This window comes from Mytilus galloprovincialis, chromosome 14, assembly GCF_965363235.1.
Source record: "Mytilus galloprovincialis chromosome 14, xbMytGall1.hap1.1, whole genome shotgun sequence".
Taxonomy (NCBI): domain Eukaryota; kingdom Metazoa; phylum Mollusca; class Bivalvia; order Mytilida; family Mytilidae; genus Mytilus; species Mytilus galloprovincialis.
In genome coordinates, this window is record NC_134851.1 from 6365692 (window position 1) to 6390147 (window position 24456).

The following is a 24456-nucleotide window of genomic DNA, read 5'->3' on the forward strand; positions in this document are numbered from 1 at the left end:
CGTAATGAATCTCGACAAATTTCAAATATAATCAAGATAATAGTAAACTTCAGAGTTTTTGTAAAATGGTCTTCAAATGCTTTTAATTTGCTTTTTTTTTTATTTCGAAACAGGTAAACGTTAACTGTTTCTACTAGATAGTTTTTGGAATTCTTGTCTTATTTCTAGGATTTGCCAAGCATATATAAGGTAGTGCTCAATTGTTTCTGTTGACTAGTGTTCGGAATTCTTGTCTTATTTCTGGGATTCGCCATGCATATATGATAAGCTAGTGCTCAATTGTTTCTATTAAATAGTTTTCGGAATTCTTGTCTTATATCTGGGATTCGCCATGCATATATGATAAGGTAGTTGTCAATTGTTTCTATTAAATAGTTTTCGGAATTCTTGTCTTATTTCTGGGATTCGCCATGCATATATGATAAGGTGGTGGTCAATTGTTTCTATTAAATGGTTTACGAAATTCTTGTCTTATTTCTGGGATTCGCCATGCATATATGATAAGGTGGTGGTCAATTGTTTCTATTAAATAGTTTTCGGAATTCTTGTCTTATTTCTGGGATTCGCCATGCATATATAATAGGGTTTGACAATGAGTTTGCCAAATATAGGAAAAACAGTGTAAATTTTGTCGTGATGGGCAACATCTTTCCATTGATGACTTCTATCAAGAATGAAGATATAAAGGGTCCTGTTAAAATTATTGTTTGAACAGCTATCACAATACTCGTCACAAAAGCTCGGACTTCCCATGATCTCTTAAATCTAAACTTCTGTTTCAGTCCTATTCTCATTTGTCGTTCATCGCTTTTATTATTGCGTCGACAGCTGAAAATATCCGTAGTAAATTGATCATTTTTATTGTTCGTTGATGAATTCATCATGTCCATTGCCTTTTGATCTACTTGAAATAAATCTGTCTTGGTTCCGCCTGTAGAAGATTGGCCATTTTGATCGTCCATGAAAGAATTAATTGCCTTTTGGTCTTGAATTACATCATTCTTCCTTTTGCTTGAAGTAGTGTGGTCATTTTGATCGTTCTTGAGAAAATGTATTGCCCTCTGATCTTGGAATACACCTTTCTTCGTCGTTTTTTCTCTGTTATCTTCTTGTGACATTGTGCTAGATTCTTGAGAAGCTAATGTAAATCTGTTGAAATCATTATCTATTGGCGCAAATATTCCAGCTTCCATTTGCGTGCTAATATTTCCGTTCTCAAACCGAGGTTCATACTGTGTGTCTTCTTTATTCACAAAAAACATTTCAATGGATGTTTTATTTGAATCTTCGGTTAGCATTATCTTCGTATTCGTATCTTGTGGATAGATATGACTTGTGCGGTTGTTTCCGTCATCTGAGATGTCTTCTAAATCTTCTATACGTTCTTGTGTACTTAATTCACTAGTCATGAAATGGCTTGGTATTCGTTTTGGCGACTTTTGATCAAGTTCAATACGGTTTGACTTCATGTTGCCGCCATTTTTCCTTCTTCTAAGAGTACCTGACATCGGTTGTATTTTTCGTATCTTGAAATATGTTTTCCATAAATGAAAAGAAGTGAGTATTGAAATCAAGAATACCAGAAATATTATAAATATTGGTGGTCCGAATCCAGCCAAAACATAATATACATATCTGCTACCATATAATTGCTGAGCTGTGCATTCCAAAAAATTGTCCTCTTTCGGAGTGAGAACCATTACTCCGAAAATAATGATAAATACAAAAATTACTGGAGCAGCCACAATGAAATATTTCTTTCTGTCAAATTGTTCTACAGTTCCAAAGTTGTAAGATCTGACGGTAAGGTACCTTTGAAGACACATTAGAAAAAGAAAGCAGTAGGTCAAAGATACTCCGAACGTCATCGTGAAATGCTGTAATATGCATGTAAACATCAATCCATTCGTAACCTGTAGAAGAGGTAGAGATGCGAAAAATATGAAAGACAATCCTGTAACTACATCGCTGCAGCACATACCTAATATGACAAGATTGTGAAATGATTTCCGTAGAACTTTAAAGCACACGATGATGTAGGTGATATTAACCAGAGATAGTATGCCAGCTGTTGTACAACATAATAATCTAATGAAAGAGATTGCACCATTGTTGTGTGCTATATTTGAAGTTGTCTGCAAAATAAAATAAGATTACTATTTAAGGCGGAAAATAAGCCTCAACTGGTTTTAATCCATAATAGATTGCGTTTAATAAGTAGGAGGAAGTTACAGAAAACTGGGAGGTTGGTGATCAATACACAGTGGTCAATCTTAATAATTTATCCGTACTTGACTTATTATGGTTTACATTTACAAATTGTGACTTGGTTTGAGACTTGTCTCTTTGGCTCTCATACCAAATAGGAGAGCCGCGGTGTAGTGGTTAGCACATCGGACTACTAACACAAAGGTTCCTGGTTCGATCCCTGCTCCGGGGAGAAAACTTTAGAGACTGAATTTTTCGGCTCTCCCTTGACAATAATTTGGGCTTCAGAAACGATGATAGTTCGTCGGAAGGCGACAAAAAATGGCTGACCCGTGTAAAGAGATAGCCATATCTCTTGAACGTAAACAACACTCTTAGGCTTGTAGATTCCGAAAAAGAGCTGACTATTAGGCCGCTACAAGGCAGCACTCGCAACCGTAAAATGGGAAGGGATTTATATAAGTTGCAGTAAAAAATTACCGATTCAACTATAAATAAATATGATAAAAACTAAAAAGAACTTTTTTTTAAACTCATTTTCTTTTTGATCCTCTGAAAAAAAGGGAAAAGATACCAAAATGACATTCAAACTCAACAAGTCGAAAATAAACAAAACCATAACTAAAATAAAATATACAAAGCACAACATAGAAATTAAGAGACTGATCAACACGAACCCTGAACAATGAAATGTTTGAACAAACAATAATAAAGTCTATGTTCAGACGTCGCCTCTGCGTTTAATTCAGAACTGCTCATACGGTTCCCTTGCACTCTTCCTTGCAATTTAGATCTGTTAGTTGCACTAAATAGATATAGGAAGATGTGGCGTGATGTCAATAAGACAACTCTCCATCCAAATAACAATTTATAAAAGTAAACAATTATAGGTCAATGTACGGCCTTCAACACGAAGCCTTGGCTCACACCGACCAAAAAGGTATAAAGGGCCCCAAAATATGACAATTAACAGGTAAAACAACTATTGAAATATTCTGAACATTGACTGAACAGATCTAAAACGAATTTTATGTACTGATATTACCGCTGTAGATAAATTTGAAAATTAAATGAAAGACGAATTTTACTTGATACTTTATGTTCAGTCGTTCAAGAGCTGTCATATCGAATTGGTTTATTAGTGGTTTGCGACCTTTTATAAAATTATCGATTGAATTTGTTTCATAGTTTCCATGCGAGGGCCTTGTATCCTTTTATAGCCAATTATACAGTATGGGTTTGACTCACTGCTGAAGGACGTACGGTGACATATGGTTGTTAATTTCTATGTCATCTGGTCTCTTGTGGAGTGTTTTGTCATTGGAAATTACACCAAATCTTTGTTTTATATATTTAGATTTCACATAGTTGTCAATATAGTGGAATTATATGCGACTCTCATATAAGTGAACGGTTTAGCTATAAAACAATTTATAATCCACTTTTTTACACTATAAAATGCATGTAGTTATTGGCAGTTGTGTTCCATTCTGTATTCGTGTTTTAGGCTTTTATTGGCCATTTTATAAAGAACTTTACGTTTTGAATTTCCTTAGGAATTCGGTATTTTTTTATATAAAATGTTGTATTGATTACATGTTATAATTAAGATAACTACGCAATAATTATTCTTTCTACTTACATTCATTGTATCTCTGTACTGAAGTGTACGATTTGTTCAAAGCTGAAATATAAGCGATAGAATTATTGTATCTTCATCATATAAAAATAAAAGGAAATGTGATGCTGTGTATGTTTCATGTGACCTAAAGCTTCTTCCTGCACAAATTGAGATTCGTTCAGGGATGAAAATAAGTTTAGTATTTTATTTTAATATTTCCATAACCAAAACTGTAGATAATTTTAGTTGTAGTATAAACAAAAGTATCAGATAAATGTCAGAAAAAAAATGAACAATTTACGGCAAGGATTTGTATAGTTATACAAATTCTTGTTTACGGTAAACAAATTGCAGAAAAAGCAACAACAAACAAAAAATAAGAAGATGTGGCTTTACCAGGAATGCATGTAGGCAACTTCTTCATGTACTGAATGAAATTAACGATAAATTCAGTTTAATAACAGAAATTCTACAATCTCTCAATTCTGTTCAATATTGTTCAATCACTAGATAGTTCCGAAAGAGTCAGCTGAACTTTTAAATCACGTAAAGAAATATCAAGCTACATTGTACGTGTACTCAAGGATCAAAATTACTGTAAACATGTCAAAATGTCAAACTGCTATTTACATATCAAATATTTTTTTTACAATAAAGTGTGGTTCAAATTTTTTTTTAATTGATTTAATTTGGTCAAAGAGTCGAAGTAAATATATTGTCAAATTTTTATGGGAATAAAACTAGCCGAAATAATTAAAGTCCAGGTGGTTGGTGCCACCTTAATTGATTGAAAGTTATGTTCAAAACAAGCATTTTTGGCATTCTTTCTATGGCGATATTTTCCTGACATACATTGTTTTAAGCAGAAATCGTTAATTCTGATGATAGATTTTTTTTTTGGGGGGGGGGGGGAGAAGTGTAATTTAAAAAAACTTACCTTGTATATTCGAAGACGATATCCCTGTTCTTCTGTTGAGCAGTAAAACTTGTATTTTCTTGCAAGGATACCAGCCGAAGTATTGGATTGTGTCAGGATGCTAGGCTATGGAATTAACAGTAGAATCGAAGAAGAGTTTAATGTATAATGGTGACAATGAACATACATTAGCCACGGCTTTTTATATCAGTTGTAGTACAATAGCCACGCCTTCTCATATCAATTCTAGTACATAATTCGACGATGTATGCATCTATGTGTTGATATTCAAGCTTTCTTCATATTGAAAACCCTGACAGTGCTAAAAGCTCAATATCGATCTAGTCTTATTTATTCCGTGTTTCTTTTTACACTTTTTATTAATATACGTGGCTATGTGTAAAATTATAATCACTATTTTAATTAATCATCATTTTATGTAACAGAGATTTACCACTAAATATATAGAATGTGTGAAAAATGTAATTAATAATATGTTGACATAAAACTCGCAAATCATACTTTCGTGATAAATTTGACCTGATGATACAATTTGTAATGTATTTCTGTTATTTAATCTTCACTTATTTGAATATATTTATAAGATTAGATGAATCAAAGTATCAGTTCAAGGTATCAAATGTTTTCTAGATCTTTCGTTATTAAAAAGTAAAATCACAAAAATACTGAACTTAGAGGAAAATCAATTCGGAAAGTCCTATTAAAAATGATACCATTAGTAGAATCAAAGCCACCTTGAATTTAACCCAAACTACCTTCCTCAATATAAATCATTATCTTTATAAGAAGGTCCGGATTGGAGTCTATTATTCTGTAAACATTTAATATTCACCCCTTTTTTCTCTAATCTTCAAAAAAAAACAAACCCTTTTTTCCCTAATCGTCAAAAAGTTAGACCACGCATTGCTCTAATCTTCATTTTTTTTTGCCCGTTATTCTCTTATCCTCATTTTTTAAAAGCATTATTCTTTAATCATTTAACCCAATCCAAACCCTCTTATAAAGGATCACATAACCATCCCCAATCTATATGTATGACGAGTTAATATATATGATTTCAAAACAGGAAATAATTTAGCAAAATCAATGGCTGCCAGGGGAGGAATCAAGATTCATCTCATAAAATAGAAAAGAAATAGTTGATTAGGTTGGTACCCAACACCTTCACTAAAATTAATTTGGTTCGTTTTTGAGAATATCAAGATCGATAAAACGTTTTGTTATCAAGTATTTTTTTTAAACTTTTTCAAAACAGTTTATTCTGCAGAAATTATTTTTTATGTTTTTGAAATGGTTCAAGAATATTTGATGAAAAAAAAACACATTCAAATCCTTTAAGGGACTTTCAATACTAACAAAGTTAGTATAGAAAGTCCATTTTCTTTATAAGACATTTTAAAAACACTCATGGTTGTCTGAATTCAGTCATTTGTTTTGTCAGGATAAAATATTTCACTTGCTATAATTAAGTGCAAAACATAATTATTATTGTCTAGAATATTCTAATTTGATCTTATTTACATTCGTGTGTCATTCCCCTATTTTTATATTAAAACTGTCCGTGAATTGAACTGTTAAATCGAGAATAAATAAAACAAAAAGGTTAAATTATTTTCTATCAAATAAATGAAAAATGTAAATATACAATAACATAATCCTGTAATATCCTGGCATGTCATGGTTATCAACTGGTTTTAAATTGCAAACTTGTTCGAATTTTCCGCCCGGTTTTCTTATATTTTTTTATTTGGTGGATTAACTCTCTTGACGCCTTATCTCCATTTCACAAGAATTTCATGGTCTTTTTGGGGAATCTGTGGCCCTCCTTCAGAATAATTGCAGCCGAGGACACAACAATTTTAAAGCAAAGTTTGGTAGTATTGGCGAGTGTCGATTATGGTTACTAATGTAAACATGTGCAACGTAATGCCAGTCAAGCGTCAAAATGATTAAAACGTTTCCGACAACCACTTATGGAACACAAGCGACGTCTTCAGGAAGAAATATTACGAATGATCTCTATTTACATAAAATTTTGACAAAATATAAATACAAAAGGATTATTTAACCAATTTATCAGAAAATTTACACTGGTTACATAGCAATTTGACAAATTCTGATTTTGATCATTGAGAAGCTTAATGTTCGTTGAAGAACACAAAGTAATTAAAACGTTAAGCTGATTTTACAGAGTTATTTCACTGTAGCGTTAGGTACCACCTTAAGCGGGTACCAAACACTTTAATTTTCATAAAAGCTAACAATACATTATACAATGTAATACTTTATTTGAAACAACAAGACACATATATAAAACATGTCGTGTACATGTATAATGTAACAAGAGGCAAAATACATAATCATATTCATGGTTGCTAAGAAACATAATCATACAATTTAGAGTATGATTTCAATACCTAAACTTATTTCTCAATTACCGTTATAAATTCTTTATAGCTTTTTTGTCTCTTGTGAAGAGTTGTCTCTTTTGCAATCATGCCACATCTTCTATTTATATTTATATTGCTAAATAAAAGCAGTCCTTTCATTTTCTCAACACATGGAAAAATGTTGTTATATTCTGAAAATGTATTTTTCTGGTACTCAAATAAGTAGTAAAACTCATTTTCAATTGACAAGGAGCAAAGAGTACGCTGTCTTTATTTATATCTTCTTGTTTCTATTGGTATTCTTCAGCAGTGGCGGATCCAGCCATTTTAAAAGAGGGGTCCCAACCCAGTGTAAAGGGCTGAGTTCCAACTATATGCTCCCATTCAAATGCATTGATCGTCAAAAAAAGGGGGGTTCCAACCCCAGGACCCCTCCTGTATCCGCCAATGCTTAGGTTGATGAATCATTGCTTACTACTAATTCAACGATCTGCATATGAGAGTCTTGAAAATATTTTTCTAAGCCAAAATCGTTTTTGAAAATACTTATATATTCCCTCTAAATAACTTCTGAATTATAGTGTGCCACTGTTTGATAAATTTGACTGTAGATTTTTGTTTCATTAAATAGAGAAAGGAAATAGGGGAATGTGTCAAAGCGACAACAACCCGACCATAGAGCAGACAATGGCCGAAGGCCACCAATGGGTCTTCAATGTAGCGAAAAATTTCCGCACCCGTGGGTGTCCTTCAGCTTGCTCCTTCAAAAATATGTATACTAGTACAGTGATAATGGACGTCATACTTAACTCAGAATTATACACAAGAAACTAAAATTAAAAATCATACAAGACTAACAAAGGACAAAGCTCCTGACTTGGGACAGTCGCAAAATTGCGGCGTGGTTAAACATGTTTATGATATGTCAACCCTCCCTCTATACCTCTAGCCAATGTAGAAAACTTAACGCATAACAATACGCACATTAGAATTCCGTTCTAGAGAAGTCCGAGTCCGATGTCGGAAGATGTATCAAAAGGAAATAAATAAAATAACAATAATACATAAATATCAACAGACTACTATCAGTTAACTGGCATGCCAGCTCCAGACCTCAATTAAACTGATTGAAAGATTATGTCTTCATCATATGAATATCAGGCATAATCCCTCCCGCTAGGAGTTTAGTATCATATTCTCATAAAATATACGAACAGATTTACTGAACATAACCCGTTCATGCCAACAACTGGTTTTTACAATAAATGTCTTTAGTAACGAAGCAAAGACCCTATAAGTGAATCAATATTATTGCCAAAATATGCAATCTTTAATGGCCTGACAACATTATTTTAACTATATCCCTTCTTAATACGTCTGTTTAAAGGGTTTGTAAGCTTTTTAGGTGAAACTGACATTTTTGTGCTTTGTAAAGAATATTACCATAAAAGATTGGATGTGAAATACCTGAACGTATTAGATGTCTGCATGTTGAGTTATATTTACGAATTATTTCCTTATACCGATGATAAAAATTAAGTAAATGTTTTGACTAGTTTGTGATATTGAAAACCCTGGACTGTAATAATTTTTCAGTAATACATAAATTTCTCTCGGTAAAATCTAATACGTTGTTACATACACGAGTGAATCGTACAAGTTGGAATATATATTTATATTAACACCATAAGATGGTTACAGGGAACGTCACCATTTAAAATGGATAATTAACGAAAGAATCTTGAAAAATCATCTCTTTTATCATAAATTTTTGTATTAAGCTTCCCGTTAATAATATATATATATCAAGATCGAGGAAAGGGCAGTGGTCATTGCTAGTATTAGCTTTATTTAAAGTAAGTTCAACATGATAAATTTCTTTAGTATACATACTAAAGTCGTCATTATTGATAGCCAATATATCATCCAAATATCTAAAAGTATTGTTAAATTTTGTATCAAATGTTGTTTCTATGGGTCTTTGCTAATTTTAGTCATACATTGTAACTCATAACAATAGAAAATCAGGTCCGCAAAAAGTGGTGCACAGTTAGTCCCTGTTGGAATTCCAATACCTTGACGATTCTGAATTGTTTAGATATAATTATTTATAGTGGATTGGGAAACAAGTTTTGCAACTTATATTAATCCCTTTCCAATTTGCGGGTGCGAATGCTGCCTTGAAGCGGCATTAGCCTGCTCTTTTTTGAAATCTACAAGGGTGTTTTAGAGAGATTTGGCTCCCTCTTAATACGGGTCAGCCATTTATCATCCCCTTCCGACGGACTATCATCGTTTACTGAAGACCATACTCTTGATTTAAATTGGATCAATCTTCGATCTAATATACCATATAAAGCTAAATCCAGAATTGGTCAAATATGCTGCAACATGTTCAATCCATTTAAACTTATGCTTCCGGATTCGTTCAATTTGAAGATTGTATGATACAAAATGGAAAAAAAATTATATATGAATATTGCAAATAATTCAGTTCCCAAAAATAACTACATGTATCCCGCTAATTTTAATTGCGATATCGATCGGACATCGATCAATCTGACCATAAATCATGAAAGTGGAGTTGATAAAAAAAAAAAAAAAAAAAATCAGCGACCTGTTGATAAAAGTATGAAAATATATCCATTTCAAAGTTGTTTTATTTCTTTCTATTATCGTATGTGATTGTATTTTGTGTGTATTTACCTCTTGTTTCACGTGTAAAAGTTACTGAATGTTTTAAAATAATAAAAAGCACATTGTATATTTTACTTTGTTCTGTGTTATAGTAGTCTCAGTTTGTACCCATTAGTTTTTTTTTATTACAAACAAGAATGAGTCCATATTACATGGATGCCCTACTCAAAATATCATTTTCTATGTTCAGTCGACCGTGATATTTGGGTCGAAACTTTAATTTGGCATTTAATACATTTAGAAAGATCATATTATAGAGAACATGCGCACAAGTTTAAAGTTGATTGGATTACAACTTCATCAAAAACTAGCTGATCAACAACTTTAACAGGAAGCTGGGCAGACGAACGAACGGATGCACGTACAGACGGACATAGGTAAAATTTAACGACACCCCCGCTACAGCGGAGGAAAACAAAATCATGTGTATAGTTTTTTTCAAACTGTTTCCATACTAGACTATTGGACATCATAAGGGAAACCACTCAACATCTCAATAAGGAAAACATCTCATGCTTCATCTCTATATAGGAATCCCCTCATGATAAATATATGTAAGGGAATCCCCAAATGACATATTCTATAAGGGAATCCCCACTTGCTAAATCTCTATAAAGGAATACTCACATTATACATCTCTATAAGGAAACCTCTCATACTACAACTCAATAAGAGAATCCCAACATATGCCACATCTCAATAAGGGAAACCTCTCGTGCTACATCTCTATTAATGAATCCACTCATGGTACATCTCAATAAGGGAATCCCCTCATGCTACATCTCTATTAATGAATCCACTCATGATACATCTCAAAAAGGGAATACCATCATGCTAAATGGCTATAAGGGAACCCCCACATGCTACATCTCTATAAGGGAATACCCTCATGCTACATCTCAATAAGGGAACCCCCTCATGCTTCATCTCTATAAAGGAATCCCCTCACGCTACATTTCAATTAGGGAAACCTCTCATGCTTAATCTCAATAAAGGAACCCCCACATGCTACATCTATATAAGAGAAACCTCTAATGGTGAATCTCTATAAGGGAATCCCCTCATGCTTAATCTTAATAAGGGATGAAACCTTTCATGCTGCATCTCAATACGTAAATTCTCCATAAGAAAGGTTTACAATACAAAAACTTTTTTCAATAGCGGATCCGGAAATTATAATAAGAGGGGACTCACTCAATAAGTGAATTCCCTCATGCTACATCTCGATAAGAAAAACCTCTCATGCTATATCTCAATAAGGAAATCCCCTCATGCTACATCTCAATAAAAGAATCCCCCCATGCTACATCTCTATAAGGAAAACCTCTCGTGTTAAATCACAATAAAGGAACCCCTATATGTTAAATCTCTAAAAGGGAAACCTCTCATAAAGGAATCCCCTCATGTTTCATCTCTATAAGGGAATCCCCTCACGCTAAATTTCAATAACGGAAACCTCTCATGCTAAATCTCAATAAGGAAACCCCCACATGCTACATCTCTATAAGAGAAACCTCTCATGCAAAATCTCTATAAGGGAATTCCCTCATGATACATCTCAATAAGAAAAATCTCTCATGCTATATCTCAATAAGGAAATACCCTCATGCTACATCTCCATAAAGAAACCTCTCATGCTACATCTCAATAAGAGAATCCCCACATGCTACATCTCAATAAGGAAAACCCGTCATGCTACATGTCTATAAGGGAAACCTCTCATGTCAAATCTCAATCAGGGAACCCCCACATGATACATCTCTTTAAGGGAAACCTCTCATAAAGGAATCCCCTGATGCTTCATCTCTGTAAATGAATCCCCTCACGCTACAATGTCATTACGGAAACCTCTCTTGCTAAATCTCTATAAGGGAATCCCCTCATGCTAAATCTTAATAAGGGATGAAATCTCTCATGCTACATCTCAATAAGTAAATTCTCTATAAGAAAGGTTTACAATACAAACACTTTTTTCAATGGCGGATCCGAAAATTATAATAAGAGGGGCCTCACTCAATAAGTGAATTCCCTCATGCTACATCTCAATAAGAAAAACCTCTCATGCTATATCTCAATAAGGGAATCCCCTCATCCTACATCTCAATAAAAGAATCCCCTCATGCTACATCTCTATAAGGAAAACCTCTCGTGTTAAATCACAATAAAGGAATCCCTATATGCTAAATCTCTAAAAGGGAAACCTCTCATAAAGGAATCTCCTCATGTTTCATCTCTATAAGGGAATCCCCTCACGCTAAATTTCAATTACGGAAACCTCTCATGCTAAATCTCAATAAGGAAACCCCCACATGCTAAGTCTCTATAAGGGAAACCTCTCATACCAAATCTCTATAAGGGAATTCCCTCATGCTACATCTCAATAAGAATCAAAGCGCTGTAAGCACTGCAGGCAGTTAACCAAAAACCAAGGCAAACATATTTATGAAAACTGTGGCAATGTTGCTTCAACTTTTTTTTTAAGATTTAAAAGAAAAAACATTAAACATTCATATATACTTTTAGTAATTGTGCATTTATGTTCATTTAATGAATTAAACATTAAGGCAAATAATTTATATTTTATCAAGGTTTTCAATAGCAACGCACATGACCACGAATGGTCATGAGTCTTTCATTAGTCAACCGTGGTACAAATTTGCAATGATTGCAGTTCTTCTAGTTGAGCGTTATTGTTCGTATTAGTTGACTGTTAGTAGTTCAAATTGACTTTAGTACGAGCTTGTAAAAGTAGGAATGGACTTGCTTCTCTGGAAAGAAAACTGAGTTTGTGTTTTACAGTACAAAAATTATGAGACACAAATCAGACAAATGTTTACTACTACAGAGATCAATGACGAGGTCTGACTGACCTGTCCATTGTAAATGTAAATGACTCCCACCTTCACCCCAAGTCCATGATGTCTAAGTTTGGAATAAAATGACAGGTGTTAGGGTCTAGCAAAGTGATATGCATATGTGTCGCCTATGAGATTGACCTTGTATGTCATTCAATCTTTTTGAAATGAAAAACAGGAATGAATATGGTTTAGGCGTTGGTATCTAAATCTTTTACAAGTTCCCAAAACATACACAAGAGGGTGTGGGGTGATCCTAGGGACTACCCCTATTTTTCATTTGATTTTTTATATTGTCCCATACATGAATATATATGGTTTATGGGTGGGGATCTCGACTGTTATCAAGTTTTCAAACAGGAGGGGTGGGGGACCCCAGTGACTTCCCCTATATTTGATTTGATTTGTAATATTGTCCAATACATGACTATATATGGTTGAGGGTGGGGATCTCATCTGTTTCTAAGTATCAAACAGGAGGGGGTAGGATGACCCTAAGGACTCTCCCTATATTTCATTTGATTAGTTCTCATACATGAATATATATGGTTTTATTTAAAGGTGTGATCTCGACTGTTTCCAATTTTTCAATCAGATGACTGCAGGGACTCACCATATATTTCATTTAATTCAGAGTTGGGGATCCCAACTGTTTCAAAGTTCTTAAACATGAGTGGTAGGGTGACCACAGGGACTTCCCATATATTTCATTTGATTTGTTACATAGTCTTATACATGAGTATATATGGTTAAGGGGCGATGATCTCGAATTTTTCCAAGTTCTCAAACATGGAGGTGTACAGTGACCATAGGGACCCCTTATCATTTATTATCCCATACATAATATAAATATATATTGTTTAAGATTGTGGATCTCGACCGTTATAAATTCTCAAACAGAAAGGGGTAGAGTGGCCCCAAGAACTCCACCTACATTTCATATGATTTGTTATATTGTTCCATACATGAATATATATTGTTTAGGGTGGGGATCTTGACCGTTACCAAGTTTTGGTCATTTTGGTTTCTTGTGGATAGTTGTCTTATTGGCAATCATATTACATCTTTTTTTTAATATAAGAAACTTCAAGCCATTTTAGCTGACCTATCAAAATTGAGAAGAAAAAAATACCCCTTGAAATTCCAGTAATATGTTTAACTTGATAAACATTTTTAAAAACATGCATTCTTATATTGTCTTAAAATTCACCAGATGCCAGGATTTTGCCCCCCCTGTCCCCCTTCTTTCGGGTGACCGCCTACTTATTCATTTTCATTTTGGCCCTGCATTACCAACATTTATCACTGATAAAAAAAAATTATACCGTTACCAGGAACATATATATTGTGAGATAAACTGTTCCCAGCATGAGCTGTCACTTGTATTGGATTTTGACATGAAAATTGCTGTATAAAATATTTTCTGCTTTTTCTTTCTTTTAAACAATTATGGTTTTCAATTCTAGTGTTTATATTTATTTACCATGCATAACTGTATTTTGTCACCTGTCTGGATTTTTTTAGCCCCAAAACTCGGGATTACCCTTTTCCGCTTACGAAATCGGATCCGATATTGTAATCTCGCGGCAGCCATTTTGTTTACAATGTTGTTTTTGACAGAATGTGAGATATGATTTTACTCGGATTTACACATTATTTATCGGCGATTTTCTGTAAAAAGCTAGCGGTTCAACAAATTGAACATCGCTGTCATGAATAGTAATGATTAAAATAAGTTTGAGATCGTTTATTATGAAACTTTGGTAAAAATGTTTGCAAAGTTATTTTTTTTATTTTCTTGCAATGTCCGTCGGGCGTAGCTAGTAATTAAGAAGAAAGTCCGACTTCAAAAGTGGAAGGTCACAGACCCCGGACCACCGCTAATTTGAACCCCTGCGTCAAAATTATAAAGATACGAAAATTTCGTCTTATAATTCAAAATTGCCGCCAACAGCGTGATCAGTTGAACTTATATACGTAGTTGACTACGTATTGACGACAAACAATATTCCTACGAGTTTTGCAATTTGGGAAATCTTAACTACTTGTCTTTAGAGATTTTCGGCGATTAAATATTTCATACATTTGTTCTTTGACATCTTAGCCAAAAGCTCAGGGGGGATTCTTCAGGGGATAATAAACTACATAAGCATTCCTAATGTGCTCTACTTCCGATGTGCAACTTCAAAACTTTTGGGAAAATCGACGATCATTTAAGGTTTTTCTGGTCATATTTTTTGTAATCCAGAATGAATAATATGAAAAAACTGTCCAATAAGTTATACATAATATAGTAGCCAGCTAGATGATAACAATGGCACGTATTTCAGCATTTATTGGGTAGCACACAAATCCAGGGTGCTCGCATAAGGCAGCTTAACTGCCTAAAAATCTCTCATGCTATATCTCAATAAGGAAATGCCCTCATGCTACATCTTCATAAAGAAACCTCTCATGCTACATCTCAATAAGAGAATCCCCACATGCTACATTTCAATAAGGAAAACCCCTCATGCTACATCTCTATAAGGGAAACCTCTCATGTCAAATCTCAATCAGGGAACCCCACATGATACATCTCTTTAAGGGAAACCTCTCATAAAGGAATCCCCTGATGCTTCATCTCTATAAGGGAATCCCCTCACGCTACATTTCAATTAGGGAAACATCTCATGCAAAATCTCAATAAGGGAACCCCCACAAGCTACATCTCTATAAGGGAAACCTCTCATAAAGAAATCCCCTGATGCTTCATGTCTATAAGGGAATCCCCTCACGCTACATTTCCATTAGGGAAACTTCTCATGCTAAATCTCAAAAAGGGAACCCCCACATTATACATCTCTATAAGGGAAACCTCTCATGCTAAATCTCTATAAGGGAATCCCCACATGCTAAATCCAAATAAGGGATGAAAACTCTCATGCTACATCTCAATAAGGAAATTCTCTATAAGAAAGGTTTACAATTCAAAAACTTTTTTCAATGGCGGATCCGGAAATTATAATCAGAGGGGACTCACTGACTGCATAAGAGGGGCTGCTCCAGGGATTACTTGTGTAATAAACTTAAATTTGCATCTGTTAAACATTAACTGATCATGATCCAGGAATATTAGGACCCTGTCATCATGGTCTTATAAGCTAAACCAGAAATTCATGTCCACCTTACAATCATTCCATACAATGATCTATATACAAAGTATGAAACATCCAGGTCATCTACCTTCTTTAATATTTTGCTTCTAAGATGTTAGTTAACACCGGTGGTGCCACCTGATAACTATTCCTTTGTCGGAGGCTAAACAACAAAAGTATTTAGATGTCTAAATAAATAAGTAAACCATTATTGATTCAATTATAACATCAATATTTATTTCATAAAAGAGCATTTATGTCCACCATTTTCTACATTTGAAAATGCCTGTACCAAGTTAGGAATGTGACAGTTCTTGTCCATTCATTTTTTTATATGTTTTGTTATTTGATTTTTCCATGTAATTATGGACTTTCCAAATTGATTTTCCCCTAAGTTCATTATTTTTGTGATTTTACTTTTCACTGTAATTATCAAGTTTTGCATCTGTGCTGTAAAAAAATTGTGCATTTAGTGCAGTAAAATTGATACTGTGAAGGTTACCATATTACATAGTCCGACAAGAAAGTGTTGTAAATAAAGCGTTCAATAGACTGTGGATTCATTAATTTTAGTGGGTATCAATTTTCTTGGATTGAGGAAAACTTGAGGATTGAGGTGGTTTAGCAATCTCAGTATACAAAGCCTATATAAAATTTGTAATTTTGTTGAACATTTGAATTTTTGGTACATCTGTACCCACGAAACCCATGAAAACTGGTATCCAACGAACAATTATGAATCCACAGTAGAAAATATTTCAAAGGGACATAACTTCTGTTAACCAGGTGCTCCGCAGGGCGCAGCTTTATACGACCGCAGAGGTCGAACCCTGAACAGTTGGGGCAAGTATGGACAAAACATTCAAGCATGATACAGCTCTGAATTTGGATTGTGATCAAATTTTTGACATTACATGGGTTTTTTTTTACACAAAACAAATGCCAAGATTTTACAAATCAATTAAAGATTTCTTCTTCAAACTTTTTAAATCTAAAATTAAATAGTTGACACAGCATAGGTTTCTGACACAGAATGAATGTGGTCTAATGAACTTAAAAGGTTTTTTTGCCTTTGAGCAAATCACTATGCTGTTGAATATTAATCCTCTCAAAAAAATGTTTGAAGAAATTTTCTTTTTATTTATGAAATCTGAAATGAGAAAAATTTAACCCCCCCCCCCTTTTTTTTCACATCCCCGTTTCCCTTTTTCAAAACTGATATCAATTCAAATTTCTAATGGAGTTTGCAACAATAACTACTCATTTAAATACATCATAAAATATTAAGATGTAAAAAAACTGCTTGTTATCACTGAATGGTAAAGATTATTTAAATTTATCAGTTGGTAGTAAAAAGTGTATATACATTGTATATTGTATATAACAAAGATTTAAGTTGATTCTGGACAAAGAAAGATAACTCCAATTAAAAAAAATTCTTGCTATTGCACAAATAGGATATTTCTTGCTTACTATTCTGGACAAAGAAAGATAACTCTAATTAAAAAAAAAATTGCTATTTCACAATATTGTGCAATTAGATATTTCTTGCCATTGCACAATACTGTGCAATTGAAAAGACTTGCTATTGCACAATACTTAATATAATAATTTTAGATCCTGATTTGGACCAACTTGAAAACTGGGCCCATAATCAAAAATCTAAGTACATGTTTAGATTCAGCATATCAAAGAGGCCCAAGAATTCAATTTTTGTTAAAATCAAACTTAGTTTAATTTTGGACCCTTTGGACTTTAATGTAGAATTTGAAATTTGAAAACAGGACCAAAAATGAAGAATCTACATACACAGTTAGATTTGGCATATCAAAGAACCCCAAGGATTCAATTTTTGATGAAATCAAACAAAGTTTAATTTTGGACCCTTTGGACCTTAATGTAGACCAATTTGAAAACTGGACCAAAAAACTTCAATAATCAAGAATCTAAGTACATTTTTAGATTCAACATATCAAAGAACCCAACCGATTCATTTTTTGTCAAAATCAAACTAAGTTTAATTTTGGACCCTTTGGACCTTAATGTAGACCAATTTGAAAACGGGACCAAAAGTTGAGAATCTACATATACAGTTAGATTCGGCATATCAAAGAACCCCAATTATTCAATTTTGATGAAATCAAACAAAGTTTAATTTTGGACCCTTTGGGCCCCTTTTTCCTAAACTGTTGGGACCAAAACTCCCAAAATCAATACCAACCTTCCTTTTATGGTCATAAGCCTTGTGTTTAAATTTCATAGATTTGTATTTACTTATACTAACATTATAGTGCAAAAACCAAGAAAAATGCTTATTTGGGTCCCTTTTTGGCCCCTAATTCCTAATCTGTTGGGTCCTAAACTCCCAAAATCAATACCAACCTTCCTTTTGTGGTCATAAACATTGTGTTTAAATTTCATAGATTTCCATTTACTTAACCTAAGGTTATTGTGCAAAAACCAAGAAAAATGCTTATTTGGGCCCTTTATTGGCCCCTTATTCCTAAACTATTGAAACCAAAACTCCCAAAATCAATCCCAATCTTTCTTTTGTGGTCATAAACCTTGTGTCAAAATTTCATAGATTTCTATTAACTTAAACTAAAGTTATGGTGCGAAAACCAAGAAAATGCTTATTTGGGCCCTTTTTGGCCCCTTATTCCTAAAATGTTGGGACCAAAACTCCCAAAATCAATACCAACCTTCCTTTTATGGTCATAAACCTTGTGTTAAAATTTCATAGATTTCTATTCACTTTTACTAAAGTTAGAGTGCGAAAACTAAAAGTATTCGGACGCCGGACGACGACGACGACGACGACGACGACGACGACGACGACGACGACGCCGACGCCAACGTGATAGCAATATACGACGAAAATTTTTTCAAAATTTGCGGTCGTATAAAAATAATTGATCGGAACAAAATTATAACTTATCCAAGACATTGCTAATATCAACCTTTGGTATGTATAAGTTTTAAAATTCTGACATGAAGTTTAGGCTTGAGATTACATTCCTGTAAACAAGGGTTGATAAAAGCTGAATTTGAAACATATTAAAGACTATTAAGGAATGACTGTAATATTTTTTCTGTCTTTGAAGAAATAACATAAAAAATCTGGTGCACACTGAATAATGCGCGTACCAGGTTATTTTAGTGTACACCACAATTTTTATGTTATTTCACACTCATTTCTTATAATTTACTTACTTAATTCCATTTAAACCTTAGGAAACAATGAAAAAACGTTGATGACGTCATGGTCACATGACTAAATTATGTATATGGGCTGATAACAAAATAACGTCAGCCAATCAGAAGACGTGTTACATCCAAATTAAATTATTCATTTATAAAAGCTGAATTTGAACATCTTGAAGACATTGCAAATATCAACCTTTCATATCATTTCATAACAATCCTACAAAAATATTGGCTCCCAAGCTCTTACAATGAAAATTACAGCAAAGTTATATTCCAAAGAGGAGTAACTCCTTAAAATATTTCAAACCTGTTCCATGATTGGAGAGACAGACAGACCACAGACACAGTAAAAAATGAATGTCCTTAATTTCCATGTTACCCCCAGCTCTTTGTAACAGTGGACATAAATATTTATAAAAATTTCCAACTGACCATTCACTGAGAATTTAAATTGCAATCTTATTTACAATACACATGCATATACTGTAAATAAAGGAACTATCGTGTGGTTTTTATTAATGCGAATAAATGTGACTGGCTGAGTATTGCAATAAAAAGAACTTGCATTTGATAATCTGATAAATATATATAAATGAACAGTTCCTTGAAATTGCAATAATAAATCTCGCATTTTTGTTCATTCTTCAAAAAATTCTTATGGGTTCTGCAGAACCCAGTGTCTTGTCTACTTATGCTGTTAATCACATGCTCAACAAAAATGAGGAATGAAATCAATAAAATATTTCTCTTGCCAATATCTTTTGATTGTAAGAAGCTTCTGTCCAAGTTTGGTAAAAATCCAGAATGTTTTAAAAACTAGCTGCAGACTGTATGTTAAATGTTAACTGGAAGAAAAACTAAGTCCATTTATAAGTAAAATAAGGATACACAGGTACAAAATTTCAACAAAATTTTCTTTCGATACTTGCGTTTGATCATAAACAAGCTTCTGTCAAAGTTAGGTACAAATCCAAAATAGTATAAGAAAGTTATTAAAATTTTAAAAACTTTAATCACAGAGTGAATAAACTCATCATAGATACCAGGACTTAATTTAGTATATACGCCAGACGGGCGTTTCATCTACAAAAGACTCATCAGTGACCCTCTAATCCAAAAAAGTTAAAAAGGCCAGCATTGAGGACCAAAATTCCTAAAAGTTTTGCCAAATACAGCTAAGGTAATCTATGCCTGAGGTAGAAAAGACTGCATTGTTTCCTTGGAAAAAATCTAAGTCCATTTAAAAGTAAAATACACAAAAAAATGGATTTATTTGTTTACAAAAATTACTTCTGGATACTATGCTATGATCATAAACAAGCTTATGGCTAAGTTTGGTACAAATCCAGGATAGTTTAAGAAGGTTATTAAAATTTCAAAAACTTTAACCACAGAGTGAATATTTGTGGACCCCGCCGCCGACGCTGACAGAATGTAGGATCACTTTGTCTCGCTTTTTCGACTTAAGTCAATAGTAAATGCACCCAATAATTTCTGAATTGACAGTATTGAATTATATAAAATATTGATAATACAAATGCATTGGATGACATATTTAATATCAGATTTTCTTCAAGCATTTTAACAAAGCGTCTCTAATCTTTATCCTGACAGTCTCTTCTCCATTACATATAATATGTGTATTATCAGGCTCAACTTGAATCAATGTATCATCGTTTGGCTGAAATATAAATATAAAAATAAAAGGATGTGGTATAATTACCAATAAGACAAGTCTCCAATAGAGACCAAATAACATAGACATTAACAACTGTAGGTCACTGTACAATATTCAACTATGAGCATCTATTTTCGTATTTTTGCTTCAATTTCTTTTTGGTGATTATTCTTGATGGAAGTGTTTTTTATTTGTATTATTTTGTGACATAGTGAGACAGATTTCTGATGGGATTCGTGTAGCTCAATCTCTAGTTTTTGGAGAAGTATTTTGTCCTGGTGTTTGGTTGAGTTCAGGTATTTTTTCTTCATTTTCCTAAGTAGCATATTGTCAGCTGTTTTTTTTACTTTTTCTTTTTTTCAGGTTGACCATGGTGTTTTGTTTTCATAGGACTTAATTCTTATTGCCCCTTGGTACATGTATAATTTATTGGCCTATCCAAATTCATACACAACTTTTATAAAATCAGGACAACTTTGACTTTAATATATGTATAGACATATAGATTTCACAACTGCATCAAGTGTATTACGATATTTCTCCGCTTGAGACAGTTAAATTATAAAATTGAAAGCGTGAGGCTTGAGGAGTTTTTTAAATAATTAAAATTTATCTGTTGAGAGTGGAGAAATATTGTAACACACGAGTTACAATGGTGGCATCTGTTTCTCGTATGATTTTTATCCTTCCTTTTCAAAGATTTGAGGAAAGTTGTGTTCTTTTGATGTCACATCATCAGGCATAGTCGCCTTTTTTTATGACGTCACAATAAGAAAATTCAGAAGACAAGAGTGCACACGCTGAAATGTCTCGCCTTCTTTACTAATCATTGATATTATGTTGATAGTCCTAAGTACACATGAAGTATAAAGCTTATTCAAAACTGTCACATAAACTTAATATTAACCAAGATAACTAAACAAAGACCAATGAACCATGAAAATGAGGTTAAGGTCAGATGAACCATGCCAGACAGACATGTATAGCTAACAATGCTTCCATACAACAAATATAGTTGACCTATTACTTATAGTTTAAGAAAAATAGACCAAAACACAAAAACTTAACTATGAGCAATGAACCGTGAAAATGAGGTTGAGGTAAAAAAAAACTTGCACAACTCACATATAGATCATTTAATATTTCCATACACCAAATATAGTTGACCTATGGCCTATAGTATTATATAAAAAGACCAAAACTCAAAAACTTAACTTTGACCACTCAACCATGAAAATGAGGTCAAGGTCAGCCCACTAGACATGTACACGTTACAATCATTCCATACAACAAATATAGTAGTTCTATTGCATAAAGTATGAGAAAAACAGACCAAAACACAAAAACTTAACTATAGCCACTGAACCATGAAAATGAGGTCAAGGTCAGATGACACCTGCCCATTGGACATGAACACCTTACAGTCCTTCCGTACACCAAATATACTAGCCCTATTGCTTATAGTATCTGAGATATGGACTTGACCACCAAAACTGAACCTTGTTCATTGATCCATGAAATAATATCGAGGTAAAGTGAAAACTGTCTGACGGGCATGAGGACCTTGCAAGGTACGCACACACCAAATATAATTATCCTATAATTAAATAAGAGAGAACTCAACATTACAAAAAATATGAACTTTTTTTTCAAGTGGTCACTGAACCATGAAAATGAGGTCACGGACATTTGACATGTGACTGACGGAAACTTTGTACCATGGGGCATCTAGATACAAAGTATGAAGCATCCAGGTCTTCCACCTTCTAAAATATTAAAAGCTTTTAAAAAGTAAGCTAACACTGATGCCGCCGCCGGATCACTATCCCTATGTTGAGCTTTCTGCAGCAAAAGTTGCAGGCTCGACAAAAACCAATCATTTGCCAAGAACATATTTTTCACTAATGAGTAGAAATATTTTTTTCACACCGGTCAGGAAATGTTAAAATAGCACAAAAATAAGAGAAACATATATATCTCATAGTTATAACAGTATCTTATTTTCTAGATGCTTTCTGGTTTATTGTTGTTATTGGGTTGCTGTCTCATTGTTGTATCCCTTCTATTTAAATGTACAAAATATACCCTTCGGAAAAATTCCTAATACTGTGGATTCATTTATTTTCGTGATTATCAACTTCAGTGGATTGAGAAGAGCTTGCATGTTCGATGATATTTGATTTCTGGTTTTGTCAATGTACATAAAAAGCATATAGAAAATTTGTAATTCGTTGTTCACATGTAACTACAAATTCCACGAAATTAATTATCCAAACATAATAATTAATCTACAGTAATTGAAAAATTTTCATCAGATCAATATTTTGCCACATAAATTCTTACCAAATCAACAATAGTACATCCTTCGCCCGTGTCCTCCACCTTTATATCAACAAAACCATGCTGTAAACAAAACAAGCAAATATCAATAAAAACTAGAGGCTCTAAAGAGCCTGTGTCGCTCACCTTGGTCTATGTGAATATTCAACAAAGTACACAGATGGATTCATGACAAAATTGTGTTTTGGTGATAGTGATGTGTTTATAGATTTTACTTTACTGAACACTCCTGCTGCGTACAATTATCCCTATAAGGATTGGCCCAGTAGTTTCAGTGGAAAATGTTAGTAAAAATTTACAAATTTTATGAAAATTGTTAAAAATTTACTATAAAGGGCAATAACTCCTTAGGGGGTCAATTGACCATTTTGGTCATGTTGACTTATTTTTAGGTCTTACTTTGCTGTAAATTATTGCTGTTAACAGTTTATCTCTATCTATATCTATATAAATATTCAAGATAATAACAAAAACAGCAAAATTTCCTTAAAATTACCAATTCAGGGGCAGCAACCTAACAACCAGTTGTCCAATTCATTTGAAAATTTCAGGGCAGGTAGATCTTGACCTGATTTACAATGTTACCCCATGTCAGATTTGCTCTAACTGCTTTGGTTTTTGAGTTATAAGCCAAAAACTGCATTTTACCCCTATGTTCTATTCTTAGACATGGCGGCCATCTTGGTTAATTGGCTGGGTCACCGGACACAATTTTTAAACTAGATATCCCAATGATGATTGTGGCCAAGTTTTATTTTATTTGGCCCAGTAGTTTCAAAGGAGAAGATTTTTGTAAAAGATAACATAGATTTACGAAAAATGGTTAAAAATTGACTATAAAGGGCAATTACTCCAACTGACCTTTTTGGTCCTGTTGACTTATTTGTAAATCTTACTTTGCTGAACATTTTTGCAGTTTACAGTTTATCTCTATCTATATAATAATATTTAAGATAATAACCAAAAACAGCAAAATTTCCTTAAAATTACCAATTCAGGGGCAGCAACCTAACAACCAGTTGTCCAATTCATTTGAAAATTTCAGGGCAGGTAGATCTTGACCTGATTTACAATGTTACACCATGTCAGATTTGCTCTAAATGCTTTGGTTTTTGATTTATAAGCCAAAAACTGCATTTTACCCATATGTTCTATTTTTAGCCATGGCGGCCATCTTGGTTGGTTTGCCGGGTCACCAAACACAATTTTTAAACAAGAAGTAATTGTAACAGGATGCTGTTACGAAGTCTCCCAAACAAAGCTCTGATAACTCCCCATTCATATGGTCCCATGTTCATTTGATTTGATTTTTTGTCCCATACAAGAATATATATGGCTTACGAGTAGGGATCTCCACCATTTACAAGTTTTCAAACAGGAGGGGGT

The 24456-nt window shown here is 33.4% G+C and overlaps 1 protein-coding gene and 1 long non-coding RNA gene across 2 annotated transcripts in view; both read right to left on the reverse strand.

Annotated features, from left to right (window-relative positions):
* LOC143058863 (uncharacterized) lies at positions 1 to 4878 on the reverse strand. The gene is made up of 3 exons (XR_012973261.1): positions 4767 to 4878; positions 3851 to 3892; positions 1 to 2135 (listed from the first exon to the last, which is right to left on the reverse strand). It is a non-coding gene; the product is annotated as an uncharacterized LOC143058863 (long non-coding RNA).
* A 15716-nt stretch (positions 4879 to 20594) lies between these two features.
* LOC143059156 (integrator complex subunit 9-like) overlaps positions 20595 to 24456 on the reverse strand; it is a 76365-nt gene continuing 72503 nt past the window's right edge. Inside the window, exons 20-21 of the mRNA XM_076232649.1 lie at positions 23074 to 23133; positions 20595 to 20733 (exon numbers count right to left, since the gene is read on the reverse strand). Coding sequence (XP_076088764.1) covers positions 20614 to 20733; positions 23074 to 23133 — 180 coding nt within the window. The 3' untranslated portion in view covers positions 20595 to 20613. The remainder of the gene's footprint in view (positions 20734 to 23073; positions 23134 to 24456) is intronic.